Raw genomic sequence first — 23,902 nt, forward strand, 5'->3', positions numbered from 1 at the left:
CCGGGTACGTGTCGGCGTCTTGGATGAGGGGGTAAACCCGGTGGCTTACCCAATTCCGCAGAATTCCGAGTTTCATACTCGCAGCGTCCGTAGCGTCTTTGACGGCTGCGGAATTGTCCAGGAAGAATTCCATACACATAAGCCAGTGTCCGAAGCGTGCCGATGCGTCCGAAGCATGCTGGTCCAAATCCAAACGTTCGGGTTTCAAGGGTTGATCCATTGCGTTGAAAATTAAGTCAATAAAATTGATGTGCCTCAATAAATCCGAGACTCGATGATAGCGAAACAAAACAAGGCTTTTATTGACTTAGAAGGTAACACACAGAGGAGAATGTATCTTCCATCCAAAGGTCTGCCGTACTGGATGTGCTGCAGGCTGGGCCAGCTTACATAGGAGCCAGGTATGGGTGGAGCCCTACACACAGTACAATACAATGGAAATGAAACTGAAACCAGTCACAGTCACAGGCAGAGAAATACTGATGAGTGATGAATGGAATATTTCATCACATGGGCCTCCTCCTGTTCCTGTGTGACAGGCTCGAGGGGGCTGAATGGGCCTCCTCCTGTTCCTGTGTAACAGGCTCGAGGGGGCTGAATGGGCCTCCTCCTGTTCCTGTGTAACAGGCTCGAGGGGGCTGAATGGGCCTCCTCCTGTTCCTGTGTGACAGGCTCGAGGGGCTGAATGGGCCACCTCCTGTTCCTGTGTAACAGGCTCGAGAGGCCTCCTGGTCCTACGTCCTGCTCTATAGATCCTAGCCACGAACACACCACCTGTCCATGGCAGCGTACGAAAGCGAGGCACCTCAAACTCAGCCTGTCTGATGGGCGCCCGCTCACCTTTGAACTCTGACCTCACGTACGCCTCTCTCTCCTCTTGTCTCCAGTTTCAGCTGTCCTGCTGCTCACCCTGTCCCTGCTGCATGCTGACCACAGCTTCAATTGTTCTGAAGTCATGGACAACTTCGTAAACCTTCTGGACAACGGTTTTGTAAGTAGACAGCTTGGCCCATGGAGAGGCACTGGGGGAAGGGGGACATTGTTTTCTCAACTATTGCAATGCTCACCCTAAACATCATCAGATCCAAAACTCTGCTGGCCCGTGTCCTAACTCGCACCGAGTCCCATTCACCCATCACCCACTGTGCTCGCTGACCTACACTGGCTTCAGGTCCGGCAACGCCTCGATTTCAAAATTCTCATCCTCCTGTTCAAATCCCTCCATGGCCCCTCGCCCCCTCCCTATCTCGGTAACCTCCTCCAGCCCCTACAATTCTCATCCTCCTATTCAAATCCCTCCATGGCCCTCGCCCCTTCCCTATCTCTGTAACCTCCTCCAGGTCTGACAATTCTCAGCCTCCTGCTCAAATCCGTCCATGGCCCTCACCCCCCTCCCTATCTCTGTAAACTCCTCCAGCCCCTCCAATTCTCATCCTCCAGTTCAAACCCCTCCATGACCCTCGCCCCTCCCTATCTCTGTAACCTCCTCCAGCCCCTACAATTCTCATCCTCCAGTTCAAATCCCTCCATGGCCCTCACCCCCTCCCTATCTCCGGAACCTCCTCCAGTCCTACAATTCTCTTCCTCCTGTTCAAATCCCTCCATGGCCCTCGCCCCCTCCCTATCTCCATAACCTCCTCCAGCCCCTACAATTCTCATCCTCCTGTTCAAGTTCCCTCCATGGCCCTCCCCCCCCCTCCCTATCTCTGTAACCTCCTCCAGCCCTACAATTGTCATCTTCCTGTTCAAATCCCTCCATGGCCCTTGCCCCCTCCCAATCTCTGTAACCTCATCCAGCCCTACAATTCTCATTCTCCTGTTCAAACTCCTCCATGCCCCCTCGCCCCCTCCCTATCTCTGTAACCTCCTCCAGCCCTACAATTCTCATCCTCCTGTTCAAATCCCTCCATGGCCCCTCACCCCCTCCCTATCTCTGTAACCTCCTCCAGCCCCAACAATTTTCATCCTCCTGTTCAAACCCCTCCATGGACCTCGCCCCCTCCCTATCTCTGTAACCTCCTCCAGCCCCTACAATTCTCATCCTCCTGTTCAAATCCCTCCATGGCCCTCACTCCCTCCCTATCTCTGTAACCTCCTCCAGCCCCTACAATTCTCATCCTCCTGTTCAAATCCCTCCATGGCCCTCACACCCTCCCTATCTCTGTAACCTCCTCCCAATCTCTGTAACCTCCTCCAGCCCTACAATTCTCATCCTCCTGTTAAAATCCCTCCATGGGGAGATTGACCAGAATGGTACCAGGGATGAGGGACTTCAGTGATGTGGAGAGACTGGAGAAGCTGGGATTGTTCTCCTTAGAGCAGAGAAGGTTAAGGGGAGATTGACCAGAATGGTACCAGGGATGAGGGACTTCAGTGATGTGGAGAGACTGGAGAAGCTGGGATTGTTCTCCTTAGAGCAGAGAAGGTTAAGGGGAGATTGACCAGAATGGTACCAGGGATGAGGGACTTCAGTGATGTGGAGAGACTGGAGAAGCTGAGATTGTTCTCCTTAGAGCAGAGAAGGTTAAGGGGGAGATTGACCAGAATGGTACCAGGGATGAGGGACTTCAGTGATGTGGAGAGACTGGAGAAGCTGGGATTGTTCTCCTTAGAGCAGAGAAGGTTAAGGGGGAGATTGACCAGAATGGTGCCAGGGATGAGGGACTTCAGTGATGTGGAGAGACTGGAGAAGCTGGGGTTGTTCTCCTTAGAGCAGAGAAGGTTAAGGGGAGATTGACCAGAATGGTACCAGGGATGAGGGACTTCAGTGATGTGGAGAGACTGGAGAAGCTGGGATTGTTCTCCTTAGAGCAGAGAAGGTTAAGGGGAGATTGACCAGAATGGTACCAGGGATGAGGGACTTCAGTGATGTGGAGAGACTGGAGAAGCTGGGGTTGTTCTCCTTAGAGCAGAGAAGTCTAAGGGGAGATTTAATAGAGGTGTTCAAAATCATGAAGGGTTTTGATAGAGGACAAACTGTTTCCAGGGGCAGGGGGGTCGGCAACCAGAGGACACAGATTGAAGGTGATTGGTTGAAAGAACCGGGGGCGGGTGGGGTGGTGGAGTAGATGAGGAGAATATCTTTTAGGTAGCAAGTTGTGACCTGGAATGCACAGCCTGAAAGGGGGTTGAAGCAGATAGAACAGTAACTTTCAAAAGAGATTTGGATATATATTTGAAAGGAAAATATTTTGCAGGGCTATGGGAAAGATCGGGTGAGTGGGGCTAATTGGACAGTTCTTTCACAGAGCCGGCTTGATGGGCCGAATGGCCTCCTTCAGTGCTGTACCATTCTATGATTCGGATTCAAGTGGGACAATGCAAAAATACTCAGAGCTTGTTGCCGTTATGAGTGGCCAAGGTTTCATGTAGGATAGGTGCCCATATTTATTATGGGCCGAATCCCAATATTTGTAATAAGGATGGCAGCCTTTCTTAATGTTGGCAGGGAGTCCATCATTGCAGCGGGGACTTGGCCATCTTTAATGTGGGCAGGGTGGCCATCTTTGGAGTGGGTGTATTTGCAATGCTTAATGTGGGCAGGGTGGCCAATCATTGAAGTGGGCAAGTCATCCATTTTTAATCCAAATGTAAGAAGTCACACAACACCAGGTTATAGTCCAACAATTTTATTTGAAATCACAAGCTTTCGGAGCGCTGCTCCTTCGTCAGGTGAAGGGGAGAGATGCCTATTGACACAGATTATATAGTCAGAGAATAATGCCAGATGATTACAGGTAATCTTTCTAACTGCCATTTATCACACCTCGGCAGAGAGATAATCACAGCAATCAAAGGTGTGAATGGTGTCCAAACAGGTCAGTCAGGAAAACATTACATCAAAGAACAATGAGGTGGGGGTCACAAGGGGTAAAATGTTGCAGATGCTGGGGTCTGTATTAAAAACAAAAACCAGACAAAAAACATTTTCTTTGCTGGAAATCACAGCAGGTCCGGCCACATCTGTGTCGAGAGAACAAGTCAATGACGACTCGAGTCTGGATGACCCTACGTCAGGTGGGGTTACATGTAGCGTGACATGAACCCAAGATCCCGGTTGAGGCCGTCATCATGAGTGCGGAACTTGGCTATCAGTTTCTGCTCTACGATTTTGCGTTGTCATGTGTCCCGAAGGCCGCCTTGGAGAATGCTTACCCGAAGATCGGAGGCTGAATGTCCTTGACTGTTGAAGTGTTCCCCGACTGGGAGGGATCACTCCTGCCTGGCGATTGTTGCGCAGTGTCCATTCATCCGTTGTTGCAGTGTCTGCATGGTCTCGCCGATGTACCATGCTCCGGGGCATCCTTTCCTGCAACGTATGAGGTAGACAACGTTGGCCGAGTCACATGAGTATGTACCATGTACCTGGTGGGTGGTGTCCTCACGTGTGATGATGGTATCTGTGTTGATGATCTGGCATGTCTTGCAGAGGTTGCTGTGGCAGGGTTGTGTGGTGTCGTGGTCGCTGTTCTCCTGAAATCTGGGTAATTTGCTGTGAACGATGGTCTGTTTGAGGTTAGGCGGCTGTTTGAAGGCAAGTAGTGGAGGCGTGGGGATGGCCTTAGCGAGGTGTTCGTCATCATCGATGACATGTTGAAGGCTGCGAAGAACATGGCGTAGTTTCTCCGCTCCGGGGAAGTACTGGACGATGAAGGGTACTCTGTTGGTTGTGTCCTGTGTTTGTCTTCTGAGGAGGTCTATGCGATTTTTTGCTGTGGCCCGTCGGAACTGTCGATTGATGAGTCAAGCGTCATATCCCATTGTTACGAGGGCGTCTTTCAGCATCTGTAGGTGTCCATCGCATTCCTCCTCGTCTGAGCCGATCCTGTGTATTCGCAGGGCTTGTCCATAGGGGATGGCTTCTTTAACGTGGTTAGGGTGGAAGCTGGAGAAGTGCAGCATCCTAAGGTTGTCTGTGGGCTTGCGGTAGAGTGAAGTGCTGAGGTGTCCGTCTTTGATGGAGATTCGTGTGTTCAAGAATGAGACTGATTCTGAGGAGTAGTCCATGGTGAGTTTGATGGTGGGATGGAACTTGTTGATGTTGTCGTGTAGTCTTTTCAGTGATTCTTCGCCGTGGGTCCATAGGAAGAAAAAGTCGTCGATGTATCTGGTGTATAACATTGGTTGGAGGTCCTGTGCAGCGAAGAAGTCTTGCTCGAACTTGTGCATGAAGATGTTGGCATATTGGGGCGCAAATTTGGTCCCCATGGCTGTCCCGTGTGTTTGGGTAAAGAACAAATTCATGCACAAGTTCGAGCAAGACTTCTTCACTGCACAGGACCTCCAACCAACGCTATACACCAGATACATCAACGACATTTTCTTCCTATGAACCCACGGCGAAGAATCACTGAAAAGACTACATGATAACATCAACAAGTTCCATCCCACCATCAAACTCACCATGGACTACTCCTCAGAATCGGTTTCATTCTTGGACACACGAATCTCCATCAAAGACGGACACCTCAGCACTTCACTCTACCGCAAGCCCACGGACAACCTCAGGATGCTCCACTTCTCCAGCTTCCACCCTAACCACGTTAAAGAAGCCATCCCCTATGGACAAGCCCTGCGAATACACAGGATCTGCTCAGATGAGGAGGAACGCGATGGACACCTACAGACGCTGAAAGATGCCCTCATAAGAATGGGATATGATGCTCGACTCATCGATCGACAATTCCGACGGGCCACAGCAAAAAATCGCATAGACCTCCTCAGAAGACAAACACAGGACACAACCAACAGAGTACCCTTCGTCGTCCAGTACTTCCCCGGAGCGGAGAAACTACGCCATGTTCTTCGCAGCCTTCAACATGTCATCGATGACGATGAACACCTCACTAAGGCCATCCCCACGCCTTCACTACTCGCCTTCAAACAGCCGCCTAACCTCAAACAGACCATCGTTCGCAGCAAATTACCCAGATTTCAGGAGAACAGCGACCACGACACAACACAACCCTGCCACGGTAACCTCTGCAAGACATGCCAGATCATCAACACAGATACCATCATCACACGTAAGGACACCACCCACCAGGTACATGGTACATACTCATGTGACTCGGCCAACGTTGTCCACCTCATACGTTGCAGGAAAGGATGCCCCGGAGCATGGTACATCGGCGAGACCATGCAGACACTGCGACAACGGATGAATGGACACTGCACAACAATCGCCAGGCAGGAGTGATCCCTCCCAGTCGGGGAACACTTCAGCAGTCAAGGACATTCAGCCTCCGATCTTCGGGTAAGCATTCTCCAAGGCGGCCTTCGAGACACACAACAACGCAAAATCGTAGAGCAGAAACTGATAGCCAAGTTCCGCACTCATGAGGACGGCCTCAACCGGGATCTGAGGTTCACGTCACGCTACATGTAACCCCACCTGACGTAGGGTCATCCAGACTCGAGTCATCATTGGCTTGTTCTCTCTACACAGATGCGGCCGGACCTGCTGTGATTTCCAGCAAAGAAAATGTTTTTTGTCTGTTTTTTGTTTTTAATACAGACCCCAGCATCTGCAACATTTGACCCCTTGTGACCCCACCTCATTGTTCTTTGATGTAATGTTTTCCTGACTGACCTGTTTGGACACCATTCACACCTTTGATTGCTGTGATTATCTCTCTGCCGAGGTGTGATAAATGGCAGTTAGAAAGATTACCTGTAATCATCTGGCATTATTCTCTGACTATATAATCTGTGTCTATAGGCATCTCTTCACTTCACCTGACGAAGGAGCAGCGCTCCGAAAGCTTGTGATTTCAAATAAAGCTGTTGGACTATAACCTGGTGTTGTGTGACTTCTTACATTTGTCCACCCCAGTCCAACACTGGCATCTCCACACCATTTTTAATCCAGGCAGTATAACAACAGAAAATGCTGCAAAAGCTCAGCAATCCAGGCAACATGCATGGAGAGAGTAATAGAGCCAATATTTTGGGTCGTGGAGTGGGCACACTGGCCATGTTTAATGTGTGCTGGATGCCATCTTTGGAGTGGGCACACTGGCCATGTTTAATGTGGGCAGGAGGCCATCTTTGGAGTGGGCACACTGGCCATGTTTAATGTGTGCTGGAGGCCATCTTTGGAGTGGGCACACTGGCCATGTTTAATGTGTGCTGGATGCCATCTTTGGAGTGGGCACACTGGCCATGTTTAATGTGGGCAGGAGGCCATCTTTGGAGTGGGCACACTGGCCATGTTTAATGTGGGCAGGAGGCCATCTTTGGAGTGGGCACACTGGCCATGTTTAATGTGTGCTGGGTGCCATCTTTGGAGTGGGCACACTGGCCATGTTTAATGTGTGCAGGAGGCCATCTTTGGAGTGGGCACACTGGCCATGTTTAATGTGGGCAGGAGGCCATCTTTGGAGTGGGCACACTGGCCATGTTTAATGTGGGCAGGAGGCCATCATTGGAGTGGGCACACTGGCCATGTTTAATGTGGGCAGGTTAACCATGTTTGTTGTGATTGGGAATCCCGAATAGCATGTTAACTCACAGGAACCAGGTTTAGGGATGCAACGAACAGACGGCGAAATGTCTAGGAGAGGGACAGAGGGACAGCAACCAGAAGTCATGACACAATAATTCCTGATGGTCGCTTGCGCTGATAGCAGTGATTGTTGATTATACATTGCACTCGATGCAATGACTGTAGATTATATATTGCACTCGATGCAATGACTGTAGATTATATATTGCACTCGATGCAATGACTGTAGATTATATATTGTACTCGATGCAATGACTGTAGATTATATATTGTACTCGATGCAATGACTGTAGATTATATATTGCACTCGATGCAAGGACTGTAGATTATATATTGCACTCAATGCAATTGTAATGTATGTACCTTTAAGGGGGAGAACTACTTTTTACAGCTCATGTATACTGTAGTACCGGCAGTGACCACACCTGTATATAACGTTGAGTAGTAATCTGTACAGTTCAGTTGCAGTTTGAACCACGTTGAGTAAACACCTGTTGTACCGTTCTCTGCAGTCCTTTTCTTATTATTACACGGACGTAACAGTGGCGACGAGGAAGTTCGAACCTACCTGCAACTCTGCATCACCTCCCAGGGATTCGCTCCTGGAGAACAGTGGAAGAAGGTCAAGTCCAGAAGCATGGGCGTCGACCACGGGCAACCGCCCAGTCATCCAGCGGAGGTTTGAGCATCGCAGGGGAGGCTGTTGAGAGCCAGGCTTGGCTTTCCAGTCATGGTGGTCCAGCGAAACAGGCTGGTAACAGGTACTGCGCAGACCCTTCCCAGACAGCGACGGGCTAGAGCCCGACCGAGCGGCACAGAAAAAGGCTGAGCAGCGTCGACAGGGGAGAGAGAGGGCAGAGTGCAAAGGGCGCAGCCGGTGTTCAGGACTGAGCGGCGTCAACGGGGGAGAGAGGCGAGAGAGAGCAGAGCGCAGCCGGTGGTCAAGGGCCGAGCAGCGTCAACGGGGGAGAGAGGCATGCAGGAAAACACGAGGCACTGCCATTGCCACGAGGACCACAGAGCGCGGCATTGGCAGCAGCACAGGAGTAGCGCATGAAACCCACAGCGCGTCGCCATTTGCCACGAGGACCGCCGAGAGCAGCGTTGGCAGCAGCACGGGAGACGCCATTTTCAGCCGCAGCGGGGAAGAAAGGAAAGCGTGGGAGACGCCATTTTAAGCCAGTCTAACCACACCCAAAAATGCCGAAGAGTGGCAGTATTACAGCGTTTGACAATGAAATCGAAGATTAGGCGACATATGTCGAATGCATAGAAGTATACTGCAAGGCGAGTGAAGTGCCAGATGACAAGAAAGCGCTGGTATTGTTGAATTCAATGGGTGCAAAAACGTATGGCTTACTACGAAACCTAGTAACCCCAGAGAAGCCAGTAGAAAAGGATTTTGAAAACATAGTGTCAATCCTACAGGACCACTTAAACCCCACACCGCTGCTGATAGCAGAAAGATTTAAGTTTCACAAAAGGAACCAGCATAAAGATGAAAGTAATGCTGAGTATTTAACGGAACTGCACAAGCTATCGAAACACTGCCAGTTTGGAATGGGACTAGCAGATACTTTAAGGGACAAGTTTGTGTGTGGGCTTCAAAGTGAAGGAACCCAGAAACGGCTTCTATCAGAAAAGGGTCTTACGCTGGACAAGGAATTCAGCATTGCAGTATCACACGAAGCAGCAGCACGGGGCGCTGCAGAGATACAACGGAGACCGCAAGAATATGGCACAAATGAAATGTCATACGGAACAGTGAAGTGCTATCGCTGCGGCAGAACAACACACGGCCATAATGATTGCTGGTTCAAGGACAAAGTGTGCAGACAGTGTGGAAATGTAGGACACACAGCAAGAGTCTGCAGGTTGGGAAAGAAAACCAGCAGCAAGAAATCTCCACAGGAGAAGTACAAGAAGGTACATAAGGTGACGGAGAGTAGTTCAGATGAACAGAAGAGTGATACAGACTCCGGAAGCAAGGAGCTGGGTTGTCTGAAACTACATAATGTGATCAAAATGGAGGATCACCAAACTATCTGGGTCACGCTCAAGATAGCAGGAGTCCAAGTGAAAATGGAATTGGACACAGGATCAGCCCTAACAGTCATAAACCGAAGGGACTACAAGCGGCTATTCTCACATATACCCTTGAGAGATACAAAGATTGTCTTGAAGACGTACACGGGGCAAAAAGTCTACCCCAAAGGAAAAATAAGGGTGAACGTTATATATAACGGCAAGGAAACACCAAAAATGGACGTGATGGAGGACCAGATGGAGGACCACCACTACTAGGACGTGAATGGATCCAGAAGATACAGCTAGATTGGCATTCCATACAAGCACTGACTGTAGATGCCAAAAAGGATGATGACATCACACCTGGACGGCTGTCAAAAATGCTAACTGACGCACAAGAAGTGTTCCAGCAGGGACTCAGAACACTAAAAGGCATAACAGCAATGATCAAAATAGAGGAAAATGCAAGCCCAAAGTTTTTTAAGGCCAGACCTTATGCGATCCGCCCAGCCGTCGAAGCAGAGCTGGAAGGTTTGGAACTTTCAGGAGTACTGTCCAAAGTGGACTGGAGCGAGTGGGCTACACCCATCGTTCCTGTAATGAAGAGGTCATTGAGTAATACGCCTGGGGAACCAAAGAAGGTTCGCATCTGTGGGGACTTTAAGGTGACAGTGAACCCAGTCCTTCACACTGTACAATATCCGCTTCCGCGGATTGAAGATATTTTCGCCTCGCTATCTGGAGGGAAACGCTTCACTAAGATTGATCTGGCCCAGGTGTACCTGCAAATGGAGGTAGAAGAAGCCTCAAAACAGTACCTCATGATCAACACTCATAAAGGTCTCTACCAATACAACCAGCTGGTGTTCGGGGTAGCATCAGCTCTGGCTATTTGGCAAAGGGCAATGGAACAAGTCCTGCAAGGGATTCCAGGGACCCAGTGTTATTTGGACGACATCCTGGTCACGGGCGAAAATGACAGTGATCACCTCGCCAACCTGGAGAAGGTACTCACTAGATTGAAGGAATATGGGCTCCGAGCTAATGGCCACAAATGCGAGTTTTTCCAGAAGCAGATCTCGTATTGTGGCCACGTTATTGATAAAGAGGGGTTACATAATTCCCCTGAAAAGATTGAGGCAGTAGTCAAGGCTCCAGCACTGGAAAATGTGTCACAACTGAGGTCGTTCCTCAGGCTGGTGAACTACTACCAAAAGTTCTTGCCGAATTTGTCTACCGTACTACACCCACTGAACACCCTACTGCAAACGGGGGTACCATGGAAGTGGAGTGACGAATGTAAATGAGCTTTCCAGAAGAGCAAAGCATTGATCACATCAAAAGAGGTGTTGGCTCATTTCAACCCAGCACTACCAATTCGGTTGGCGTGTGATGCATCACCCTATGGTATTGGAGCGGTGCTGTCACACAAATTCCCGGACGGCTTGGAGAGGCCAGTAGCCTTTGCGTCTCGGTCACTAACCTCAGCCGAGCGTAACTACGCCCAGATTGACAGGGAGGCCCTCAGCCTAGTGTGGGGAGTGAAAAAGTTCCATCACTATCTGCACGGGCAGAAGTTCACCTTGCTGACTGACCACCAACCACTTGTCTCCATCTTTAATCCAAAGAAGGGTGTTCCGGTGATGACTGCGGAATGGCTACAAAGATGGTCCCTTTTTCTAGGGGCACACCAATATGAAATCGAGTATAAGGGCACAAAACAGCATGGAAACGCTGATGGGCTATCACGCCTGCCACTGCCTACTGTGGAGGAAGCACCAGCGGTGGATCCTGTCAAAATATTTCATTCGACTATAATTGAATGCTTGCCAGTAACTAACGCTGGTATAGAGAAGGAGACCCGAAATGACCCGACACTGTCTCGGGTATATGATTTGATGGTGAAGGGATGGCCAGCACATGGCGACTCACTGTTGCCAGCATTCTCATCCAGAAGAGAACAGCTGTCAGTATGCCAGGGGACCCTGATATGTGGATCCTGAGTGGTAATTCCACCCAAGTTAAGGGAGAGAGTGCTCAATGAGCTTCACGAAGGTCATCTGGGAGGGGTGAAAATGAAAAGCCTTGCTAGGGCTTATGTGTGGTGTCCGGGGATCGATCAGCAAATCGAGGACCTGACACAGAGCTGCTCAGGATGCCAGAAGGTCCAAAATGCCCCTCTACACCCATGGGAGTGGCCCTCATCTCCATGGCAATGGGTGCATATTGATTTTGCTGGTCCATTCATGGACTCAATGTTTTTAATAGCCGATAAGGCCTGAGGTGATCAAAATGTCCTCCACCACCACGGAGAAAACTGTTGCAGTCCTACGGACCATTCTTGCCAGGAACGGCTTGCCAGAGCAGATTTGCTCTGATAACGGACCACAGTTTGTGTCCGAAGAGTTTCGAAGATTTATGAAAAGGAATGGGGTAAGGCATTACACATCCGCCCCGTATCATCCAGCCACAAATGGATTGGCTGAGAGGTTCGTACAAACCTTTAAGAAAGCAGTAAGGGCCATGTGCGATGACGACATTCCACTGCAGCATAAGGTGGACAATTTCCTGTTAGCCTACAGAAATGCGACACATGCAGTCACCAACCAGGCCCCGGCCATGATGTTCTTTAACCGAAGGTTGAGATCTCGTCTGGATTTGCTCAGACCAAATGTACGAAGAGATGTTGAGAGTAAGCAATTCCAGCACATCAATGAGAAGCCGACAAGGAGCTTCAATGTTGGGCAACCAGTCTTGGCCCGCGACTACCGAACAGAGAAATGGCAACAAGGAATGATATGCACACGACAGGGGCCACTAATGTACACAGTGGACGTTGGGGAGAGCATCGTGAGATGCCATGCTGACCAAATCCTAGAGTCACAGGAACGAGTCAACCCCATGCCTCGCCCATACGTACCTGGTGATGAACCCGACGTACAGGTAGCATCTACCCCAGAAACAGTAGCATCGGAAGCTGATGAACCAACCGACGACAGGGGGCCAGAATCGCCTCCGCACCAAGAGCAAGACACTCGGGAAAGGCACTATCCAGAAAGGATCAGGAAGCCTCCCCAAAGACTGAATTTATAAATAGACTATTTTCAGCTAATGTTGCATGTTAAAAGTGTTAATTGTAATTAGTTTGATATTTAATTGTTAAATGAGTGTTATGGTACTGTTAATCTAAAAGGGGAGGAATTGTATGTACCTTTAAGGGGGAGAACTACTTTTTACAGCTCATGTATACTGTAGTACCGGCAGTGACCACACCTGTATATAACGTTGAGTTGTAATCTGTACAGTTCAGTTGCAGTTTGAACCACGTTGAGTAAATGCCTGTTGTACCGTTCGCTGCAGTCCTTTTCTTATTATTACACGGACGTAACAGCAATGATTGTAGATTATATATTGCACTCGATGCAATGACTGTAGATTATATATTGCACTCGATGCAATGACTGTAGATTATATATTGCACTCGATGCAAGGACTGTAGATTATATAATGCACTCGATGCAATGACTGTAGATTATATATTGCACTCGATGCAATGACTAGATTATATATTGCACTCGATGCAATGACTGCAGATTATATATTGCACTCGATGCAATGACTGTAGATTATATATTGCACTCGATGCAATGACTGTAGATTATATATTGCACTCGATGCAATGACTGTAGATTATATATTGCACTCGATGCAATGACTGTAGATTATATATTGCACTTGATGCAATGACTGTTGATTATATAATGCACTCGATGCAATGACTGTAGATTATATATTGCACCCGATTCAATGATTGTTGATTATATATTGCACTCGGTGCAATGATTGTTTATTATATATTATATTGAATGCAATGATTACAGAAAGTATTTTTTTGCCAGATTCATTCATTCCCAAAGGATTACATGGTCCAACTTCGTGTTAGTTCGAATGACTTAAAGGTAAGGACTTCTGTATCATTGGTTGCAATCCTCTAGAACTGTTGGCATTGTAGCTCTGGCATACAGTGACGGTGACATGACCTCTAACCCTGGTGTACCATGACCACTAACCCTGGTGTACCATGACTGCTTAACCACCTGGTGCACATTGACCTCTAACCCTGGTGTACAATGAACTCAAACCCCCAGTGCACATTGACCTCTAATCCCGGTGTACCATGAACTCTAACCCCCGGTGCATCATGGCCTCTAACCGCTGGTGTACCATGTCCTCCAACCCCCTGGTGCACCTTGATATTTAACCCCCGGTGTACCATGACCTCTAACCCCCGGTGCACCTTGATCTCTAACCCCTGGTGTACCATGACTTCTAACCCCCCCCCCCAGTGCGGCATGACCTCTAACCCCCAGTGTACCAGCCCTCTAACTCTCGCTGTAGCATTACCTCTAACACCTGGTGCACCATGGCCTCTAACTCCTGGTGTACCATGACCTCTAACCCCCCAAAGTGCGCCATGACCTCTAACCCCCTGGTGCGCTCCCTCCTCTATCTTTACTTGGCTAAGCCAGCCCCGGTGTTTCTCTCTTTCAGAAGCCTTCAGCCTGTGTCTGGACAGCCCTGGCGTTGCTGAGGGGCGACTGGGAATCCTTGCAGGCAAAACTGTGGCCGGATCAACCCAACTTGGTCACGACACACTGGATCCTCAAAGGGCTGGAGACACTAAACATGATACAAGAGAAGGTAACGAGCCTAGACCGCCAGTATCTAGAGTCTATTCAGCCCCTCGAGCCTGTTACACAGGAACAGGAGGAGGCTATTCAGCCCCTCGAGCCTGTTACACAGGAACAGGAGGAGGCCCATTCAGCCCCTCGAGCCTGTTACACAGGAACAGGAGGAGGCCCATTCAGCCCCTCGAGCCTGTTACATAGGAACAGGAGGAGGCTATTCAGCCCCTCGAGCCTGTTACACAGGAACAGGAGGAGGCTATTCAGCCCCTCGAGCCTGTTACACAGGAACAGGAGGAGGCCCATTCAGCCCCTCGAGCCTGCTACATAGGAACAGGAGGAGGCTATTCAGCACCTCGAACCACTTACATAGGGACAGGAGGAGGCCCATTCAGCCCCTTGAGCCTGTTACATAGGAACAGAAGGAGGCCCATTCAGCCCCTCGAGCCTGTTACACAGGAACAGGAGGAGGCCCATTCAGCACCTCAGTGTACAAAATGATGAGGGGCATAGATAGGGTAGATAAAGAGGAACTTTTCCCCTTAGTAGGGGGGTCAATAACAACGGGGCATAGATTCAAGGTAAGGGGCAGGAGGTTTAGAGGGGATTTGAGGAGGAACTTTTTCACCCAGAGGGTGGTTGGAGTCTGGAACTCACTGCCTGAAAGGGTGGTAGAGGCAGGAACCCTCACAACATTCAAGAAGCATTTGGATGAGCACTTGAAATGCCATTGCATACAAGGCTATGGACCAAATGCTGGAAAATGGGATTAGATTGGACAGGGCTTGATGGACGGCGCAGACACGATGGGCCGAAGGGCCTCTTTCTGTGCTGTATAACTCTCTGACCTCGAGCCTGTTACATAGGAACAGGAGGAGGCCCATTCGGCCCTTCCAGCCTGTACACAGGAACAGGAGGAGGCCCATTCAGCCCCTCGAGCCAGTTACACAGGAATTGGAGGAGGCCATTCAGTCCCCTCGAGCCCGTTACACAGGAACAGGAGGAGGCCCATTCAGCACCTCGAGCCTGTTACACAGCAACAGGAGGAGGCCCATTCAGCCCCTCGAGCCTGTTACATAGGAACAGGAGGAGGCCCATTCATCCCCTCGAGCCTGTTACACAGGAACAGGAGGAGGCCCATTCAGCCCCTCAAGCCTGTTACACAGGAATAGGAGGAGGCCCATTCATCCCCTCGAGCCTGTTACACAGGAACAGGAGGAGGCCCATTCAGCCCCTCAAGCCTGTTACACAGGAACAGGAGGAGGCCCATTCAGCACTTCGAGCCTGTTACACAGCAACAGGAGGAGGCCCATTCAGCAGCTCGAGCCTGTTACACCGCATAAGGAGGAGGCGCATTCAACCCCTCGAGCCTGTTACACAGCAACAGGAGGAGGCGCATTCAGCCCCTCGAGCCTGTTACACAGCAACAGGAGGAGGCCCATTCAGCCCCTCAAGCCTGTTACACAGGAACAGGAAGAGGCCCATTCAGCCCCTCGAGCCTGTTACACAGCAACAGGAGGAGGCCCATTCAGCACCTCGAGCCTGAAACACAGCAACAGGAGGAGGCCCATTCAGCCCCCTTGAGCCTGTTACACAGGAACAGGATGAGGCCCATTCAGCCCCTCGAGCCTGTTACACAGGAACAGGACGAGTCCCATTCAGCCCCTCAAGCCAGTTACACAGGAATAGCAGGCCATTCAGCCACTCCCTGTCTACTCCTCCTGTTATATCTTTCTTGCTGTAATCTACAGGCGGTTGGCGCCCGAGTCCAGGCCTTCCAATCTAATTCTTGCTCTCCCCTCAGGGTTGGTTGGGAGAGAGCGGCGAGGAGCAGCACAGGAATCCCCCGGGACCCCGAGGCACAGTGGGGTCAATGGTCAACATCACCCTGCAGGTCCTGAAGGCCCTCCGCGGATCCAAGTGTGCCCCTTGCGACGGGGCGGGGCCAGCCGGAAAACCCCGACCTCCGACCTCCCCCACCCGGTCCACTGCGGCCTCGACCCTCGACCCCTCGGGAAGATCCGCAACGTCATCAGACACGCTCGAGACGGTGAGTCGGTGGAGGGGTGGTGGAGCGGGGGATGGGGAGGGGAGGACGATGGTGTGGGGGAGGGGAGGACGATGGGGATGGGAGGACGATGGGGAGGGGAGGACGATGGGGGAATGTGGGGCATGCTCTCTCTCTCGTCCTCACTCACTCCATCCCTCAGTCTCTTCCCTCCCTCTGATGCTGTCTCTCCCTCACTCACTCTCTCGCTCTCCTGCTCACTTTCCATCCATCCCGCCCTGATTCACTCTCCCACCCTCTCCCTCTCCCCTTTTCTCCCTCACTCTCACCCTTCCTCTCCCTCCCTTCTCTCCCCATCCCTCCATTACTCTCTCCCTTCACACTCACTCCCCTTCTCTCCCTCTCTACTTCCCTCCTTTTCTCTCTCCCTCTGTCACTCCCACTCATCCTCTCCCTTCTTCTCTCATTCCCTTCTTCCCTCGCTCTCGCTCCCCTCCCTCGCTCTCAATCTTTCTCGTTCACTCACTCTCTACCTCCCTCCCTCACTTTCCATCTGTCCCTCCCTCCCCTCATAGCGATAGGGTTCGAGTACAGGAACAAGGATGTCTTGCTGCAGTTGTACAGGGTCTTGGTGAGACCGCACCTTGAGTACTTTGTGCAGTTTTGGTCACCTTATCGGAGGAAGGATGTTCTTGCCATGGAGGGAGTGCAGCGAAGATTCACCAGGCTGATACCTGGGATGGCAGGAATGACGTATGAAGAGAGATTGGGTCGATTGGGATTATACTCGCTGGAGTTTTGAAGAATGAGAGGGAATCTCATTGAAACGTATAAAATTCTAACAGGACTAGACCGGCTAGATGCAGGAAGGATGTTCCCGATGGCGGGGAAGTCCAGAACCAGGGGTCACAGTCTAAAGATAAGGTGTAAGCCATTTAGGACTGAGATGAGGAGGAATTTCTTCACCCAGAGAGTGGTGAACCTGTGGAATTCTCTACCACAGAAGGCAGTGGAGGCCAATTCATTAAATATATTCAAGAAGCAGTTAGATATATTTCTTAAGGCTAAAGGGATCAAGGGATATGGGGAGAAGGCAGGGACAGGGTACTGAATTTGGATGATCAGCCATGATCGTATTGAATGGCGGAGCAGGCTCAAGGGGCCGAATGGCCTACTCCTGCTCCTATCTTCTATGTTATGTGTTGTGTCTCAAGGGGTTTTATACCCTTATCTATATAACAATTAAGAAGGGTGGAGAGTTTAGTTAACGGCCATTTTATTTACAATGTGCTTCTTCACTCAATGCACTACATTTCTCATAGTGCATTGCAAATCAACACTACGGTATCCCATGTGGGACAATTCTAATACACATTCAAAATACACAACATATTTCCTCCCCCTTAAAATAGAATGTCCACAAAACAGAATAACTGAAAATGACTATAACTTTGGAAGAGAGGGTAGACTGCCTTTACATTCCGCTAACCCTGCGGATTATTCTGCCCCATGCACACATATAAGCAAGGGCTTCTTTTAACTGGTTTAAGGTAATTCACCTGGTCTGCAGCCTTTGCCTGCACTCTGACCAGTTCCAAATAAACCAATTTTAAAACAGCGGTTTCGAATCGCTACCCCACCTTCCAGTTCTGACTACAGGGCTTATAATTAATGATATTAAAATGGACACATGGTTTGGATGAGAGAAAAAAATCAAGTTTTATTAACTAAAAGAAACTGTAATCAAATATCAAACTATACCACACGAACACAGTAATTACAGTACAATTGCTTAAATGGGGGAATGCAGATGGCAAAAATGAGGGGTAAGTGACTACAATGTTGATTAAACAATCTTAGCAATATACCCTTAATTACCATCCCTCAACTCCTTACTAGGTTGCTTTTCTGAGGAGTCAGAAACTCTGCTCACATGTGGTCCAGCGAAGTGAGAGAGAGAGAGAGGCTCACCTGTGGTCCCAGGAAGTAAAGAGAGCGATAGCTTCTCAGGAGCTATCATATATACCTGGTGAGCCCCGTGCACCCCCTGCTGTTTGCCTGTCTGGAAAATTCGCGCCCAAAAAGTTCCAACACACAATTGAAAAGCTGTGATTGGCTAACTCAAAGTGGTTGGACTGGGTTAGTGTGTCTGCACTGTGGGGCCGAAATGTTCCCGCCCACATCCGGACTTTACCTGGGCTGAAACAAAAGGGAATGCAACAGCTCTATTGTCCAATAATAGGTGATTCAAAAACCCATTCATTGCTTAAACTGTTACATATCAAAATCCGTTCCACAGTTTCAATGTCTCATTGTCTGTGAGTAGTTATTGAATGTATGAATGGCTGTGTAAACAGAAGCAGTTTCAAAACGATTGTCCTGCGGTTTTCTCAAGTGGGCTAATCTCTTAAGTAAATAAACAACTTCAAGTGCTTCTGAAGGGAACCTCCCTTTGATTGGCAGGTCTGACTCACAGCCACTGTATCCTCCCACATTTTCACACAGACAACTCGCTGCGAGCTGTTTTGCTACTTTGCCCTTTTGGCCAAGCTTTCTCTGGCCATTTTAAAACCTTTTGTGATTGCCCAAACTCCAGGGAATGACTTTATTAAGATGGAGTGTCTCAAGGTGTGTGAATATTTTCCACAGAACTCTACGACTCCGGTGTTGTCCACGTTCTGTCCATCTCAGAGCAGTCTTTTGCGGTTCTCGGCACATTTTAAAACACTGTAGACAAGTCACATCACCCAATTCTTCGTCCACGATGTGGACCAATATTTTCAATCTTCAGGGAAATAGGGGATTTTGCGAAACCCCTACACACAGATTGGCACGAACTGTAACTAAGGCGCGCTGCAGGCTGCCTTTCTCTTTGGGGGTAACGCCTAATCTCAGGAGCAGGCTCTGGCTGGCTCTCCCGTGACCCTGCAGGCGTGGCTTTCTCCCTCGATGGCACAAGAGTGGATGGTGCCACCGTCTCAGGGTCGGACGACCAGTCCCTGCTGGAGCCCCCAGCAGGTCCTTGATCCTCTGTTTCTTGGGTTACCCGTGGCGACTGTCTTGGCAGTAATTGGTCTACATGCCGTCTCCATGTTCGGTCGTCTCTGGTGCGGACTCGGTATGAAATGGGGCCCGTCTTTTGAATGACCATAGCTGGGACCCACTGCTCTGGGGTGGTGTAGTTATGCACGAGGACTTTTCCCCCCACCACAAAATGTCGTTCTTTGGATCTCTGAGCTCGTCTGCTGACTTGATCCTGCTGATTGGCATGCTCCACTGCTTCTGTGGACGTTGGCCTCAGCAGGTCAAGGCGTGTCCGTAGCTGCTTTCCCATGAGTAGGTAAGCAGGAGATGCTCCAGTCATAGCATGAGGCGTGTTTTGGTATTTCAGCAAGAAAGCATTCAGGCGCTGCTTTAGAGGAGCATCACTTCTTGCAGCTTTCAATGCGCGTTTCAGCGTTCTGCCAAATCTCTCCGCCAATCCATTCGTGGATGGATGATAAGGCGCGGAGAACATGGAGAACATGTGCTGGATTCCATTGCTCTTGAGGAACTCCTCCATCTCCTGGGATGTGAACTGTGTTCCATTGTCGGTTACGATCTGCTCCGGCAGACCAAATCACCCGAACATCTCTCTCAGAGTCTCGATGGTTTTCTCCGTAGTGGTAGTGGACATTACTGCAACCTCCGGCCATTTGGAATGGGAGTCCACCGTGACCAGGAACATCGCTCATTCCACTGGTCCCGTGAAGTTCAGATGGATCCGTTGCCACGGTGTCGCCGGCCATTCCCATGGATGCAGTGGCGCTGCTCTTGGCGTATCCCTGGTTGTCTCGCATGATGGGCATGATTTCGCTTCAACTTCAATTTCATGATCCAGATTGGGCCACCAGAAGTAGCTTCGTGCCAGCTCCTTCATCCGGACAATACCACAATGTCCTGAGTGCAGCTCGTTGAGGACATGTTTCCGCAGCTTTGGTGGTATGATCACTCGCATGCCCCAAAGGAGGCACCCTGACGTGACAGACAACTCCTTCCCTCTTGACAGGTAAGGTAGGAGCTCAGGTGGTGCATCTGACACCCGTGAGCCGTCTCCTCGCATCACCCGATCCAGCACCTTGGATAGCGTAGGGTCCACTCTGGTCGCTTTCTTGACCTGCTGGGTCGTGACAGGGGCATTGCTCACCATGTCAAAGTAGAAAATCTTCTGCTCAGAGCCTTCAGAGGGCACAGGCAGCGGAAATCTTGACAATCCGTCCACATTGCCATGTGCTGCTGACCTCCGGTATTTGATGTTGTAATTGTGAACGCTTAACATCAGCGCCCAGCGCTGCATCCTGCACGCTGCCAGGGAGGGTATTCCTGTGTGTGGACCAAAGATCGATGTCAGAGGACGGTGAACTGTCAGCAAGGTGAATTTCCTTCCGAACAAGTAGTGATGGAACTTTTTGATTCCAAAGATGATGCCCAAAGCCTCTTTTTCGATTTCCGGGTATTTCACCTCCGCCTTGCTCAGGGACCTTGACGCGAATGCAATCGACTTCTCTTCGCCAGAGGGAAAGATGTGGGACACGACCGCGCCGACGCCATAAGGCGACATGTCACAGGCCAACTGAATCTGCAACGACGGGTCAAAGTGCGTCAACACTCTGGGGTCAGTCAAAGCTGCTTTGGCTTTCTTGAATGCAGCTTCGCACTCCTTCGTCCATGCCCAGGCCTTGCCCTGACACAGCAACTCATATAATGGCTTCAACAGTGATGCCAGCTGTGGAATAAACTTTCCGTAATAGTTCAGGAGACCTAAGAATGACCGCAGCTGGCCGACATTTGTAGGTGCAGGAGCGTCGGCAATGGCTTTCACTTTCGACGGTGCTGTGTGTAGGCCGTCTGCGTCGATGACATGGCCTAGGTACTCCACTGACGGCTTGAAAAATTCGCATTTGTCCTTGCGAACGCGTAAGCCATATTCTTCAAGTCTTCCCAGTGCCTTCATCAGGTTCTGCAGATACTCGTTGTCGTCCTTTCCTGTGACAAGGATATCGTCGAGATAACATTGTACCCCTGGAATGCCGCTTAAGATCTGGTCCATAGCCCGCTGAAACAATGCTGGTGCTGACGTTATACCAAAGGGTAGGCGGCAGTACCTGTAGAGGCCATTGTGGCTGGTGATGGTGAGGTACTTCTGTGAGTCCTCGTCTACATGCATCTGCAAGTAGGCTTGGTATAGATCAATCTTGCTAAACTTCTGACCGCCTGCTAGACCCGCGAAAAGATCTTCAATGATGGGGAGGGGGTACTGTTCAGCTGAGAGCACAGGATTCACTGTTACTTTGAAATCTCCACATAAGCGAACCGCGCCACCACTCTTCATCACTGGTACCACGGGCGTGGCCCACTCACTGTGCAAAACCGGCACCAGGACCCCTATCTTGACCAGATGCTCCAGGTCAGCCTCCACCTTTGGTCTGAGGGTGTAGGGAATGTTCCTGGCCCTCAGGAATCGTGGCTGGCTGTCAGGCTTCACCTTGAGTTTGACTGTAATCCCCTTCATACTCCCCAATTCTCCATCAAAGACAGCTGCATGCTTTGTCAACACTGCCGCTAGCCCCACCTCTTCGACTGACACCGCATTCACTTTTTTCCAATCCAGATGAATTTTCTCCAACCATGGCCTGCCCATCAGGGATGGATAGTCACCCTTGACCACATAAACTGGCAGTATCACGGTTTGTCCATTAAGCTCCACCTTGACCTCCGTCTTACCCAGCATTGGGACTGTTTCCCCAGTGTAGGTCTTTAAGATGAGCTTGGCCGGCGTCAGTGATAGATGGTTCAGTTTTTCTTTGAATAGCTTCTCTGAAATCAAGGAGAAATCAAGGAAATCCAACTCCATTTTGACCGGTATTCCCTCTAGTAGTGGAGTGACTCCATAGCCTGATGAGCCTCCATTCACCGTTAACACATGGAGATTCAGCTCCCCATCAGAGTCTGTGTCACTGTCTTCCTGTTCTTGTTTCACCATGTGTAGGTTTTTCTTTTTAGAACGCCAGTTGGATGTGTTTCCTTGTTTGTTTTTGTGTGTCTCTGTGTAGGATTGTTTGCTTTGCCCTTTACACACACGTTCAATGTGTCCTTTCTTTTCACATTTCCGACAGGTCAGGTCTTTACACCAGCAGTCAGATGGCTGATGACCTGACCTTCCACATCTGTAACACTCTCTGGTGCCCCTTGCATGCTTATCCGGTGTAGCTGCTACCCTGTGCACTCTTGTTGCAGCCCCCAACAGCTGTGCATCTTCAGCTGCTAACTCCATAGACACAGCGAGCTCCACTGCTGATTTAAGCGTCAGTTTGTCAGTCATGAGCAAGCGCTTCTGTGTTGCTTCACATCTTAATCCACACACAAACCTATCACGGACAGTGTCATTTAGAGTTTCACCAAACTCACAATGCTCAGTTAGCTTCTTTAGCACTGCAACATATTCGGCTATGGACTCCCCCTCCCCTTGGTTTTGTTTGTGAAACCTGAACCTCTCGGCAATCAGCAGCGGCTTGGGTGCGAAATGTGTTTCCAAAACTTCCACAATCTGATCATATGTCTTAGCGCTGGGCTTATCTGGGTGCATCAAACTCCGTAACAAGCCAAATGTTTTTGCTCCGATCACACTGAGGAACATCGCCACTTTCACGTCATCTTTAATGCCATTTGCAGTCACGAAAAATCCGAAACGCACTGTATAAGCACTCGATTGCTCCGCCGTTTCGTCAAATGGTCCGGTTAGCATAGCCATTTAAAAAATTTTTTTTATTTTTACTCTCCTTTTCCTCCACTTTGTTTCACTGTATCATTACTCTCCCCCTTCTTATTTGTGTAACACACGAACCGCCACCTTTACGAGGCGATTGCATCAGCACTAAACTGCGGGCGCGCCATTAAGAAAAGATAGGAACTTCTTACTTTAAACATCGCCGATTCCAGTGCAAAGAGATGCGCAAGTCCGTTGTCCTCGTCGCCAGTTTTGTTGTGTCTCAAGGGGTTTTATACCCTTATCTATATAACAATTAAGAAGGACTCCGGGGTGGAGAGTTTAGTTAACGGCCATTTTATTTACAATGTGCTTCTTCACTCAATGCACTACATTTCCCATGTGCATTGCAAATCACCACTACGGTATCCCATGTGGGACAATTCTAATACACATTCACAATACACATTATGTTTCACTCTCTCCCTCTCACTCATTCACACTGTCTTTCTCTTTCTCACACACCATCTCTCTCACACACTGTCTCTCTCTCTCTCACCCTCCCTCCCGTTCTCCCTCCCGTTCTCCATCCCGTTCTCTCTCCCACACCCTGTCTCCTTCCCTGACCCTCTCCCCTCTCTCTGTTCCAGATCCTACAATCAGTGCAGTGGCGACTCTTCGCGCTGCGGTGCGACCGACAGTTTGTCAAGAGCCTGCTGAGGAACCTGGAGTCTGCCGGCCACCCCATGCCGGGGAACGCGCTCGCCGCGCTGTGCCAGACGGAGAGCGGGGTTGCAAGCAGGCCGAACGCCGGGAGTGAGAGAGCGGCGATGGCGACCCCGACTGGCCCCGTCCTGGTGCATAACGACACGCTGGTGCTTGGCAACGACGTGCTGGTGCTCGGCAACGACTCGCTGGTGCATGGCAAC

At 49.9% G+C, this 23,902-nt stretch overlaps 1 protein-coding gene across 1 annotated transcript in view; it reads left to right on the forward strand.

The window, feature by feature from the left end:
- The first annotated feature begins 891 nt into the window (after positions 1-891).
- The window catches only part of LOC147080953 (uncharacterized), a 24,328-nt gene continuing 1,317 nt past the window's right edge, over positions 892-23,902 (forward strand). The window contains exons 1-5 of the mRNA XM_085981006.1: positions 892-991; positions 13,435-13,494; positions 14,087-14,236; positions 16,025-16,270; positions 23,624-23,902. The exon at positions 23,624-23,902 is cut by the window's right edge and continues 1,317 nt beyond it. Coding sequence (XP_085837132.1) covers positions 956-991; positions 13,435-13,494; positions 14,087-14,236; positions 16,025-16,270; positions 23,624-23,902 — 771 coding nt within the window. The 5' untranslated portion in view covers positions 892-955. The remainder of the gene's footprint in view (positions 992-13,434; positions 13,495-14,086; positions 14,237-16,024; positions 16,271-23,623) is intronic.

This window comes from Somniosus microcephalus, unplaced genomic scaffold (genome assembly GCF_052327205.1).
Source record: "Somniosus microcephalus isolate GS21.2 unplaced genomic scaffold, FLI_Smic_1.0 scaffold928, whole genome shotgun sequence".
Classification (NCBI taxonomy): domain Eukaryota; kingdom Metazoa; phylum Chordata; class Chondrichthyes; order Squaliformes; family Somniosidae; genus Somniosus; species Somniosus microcephalus.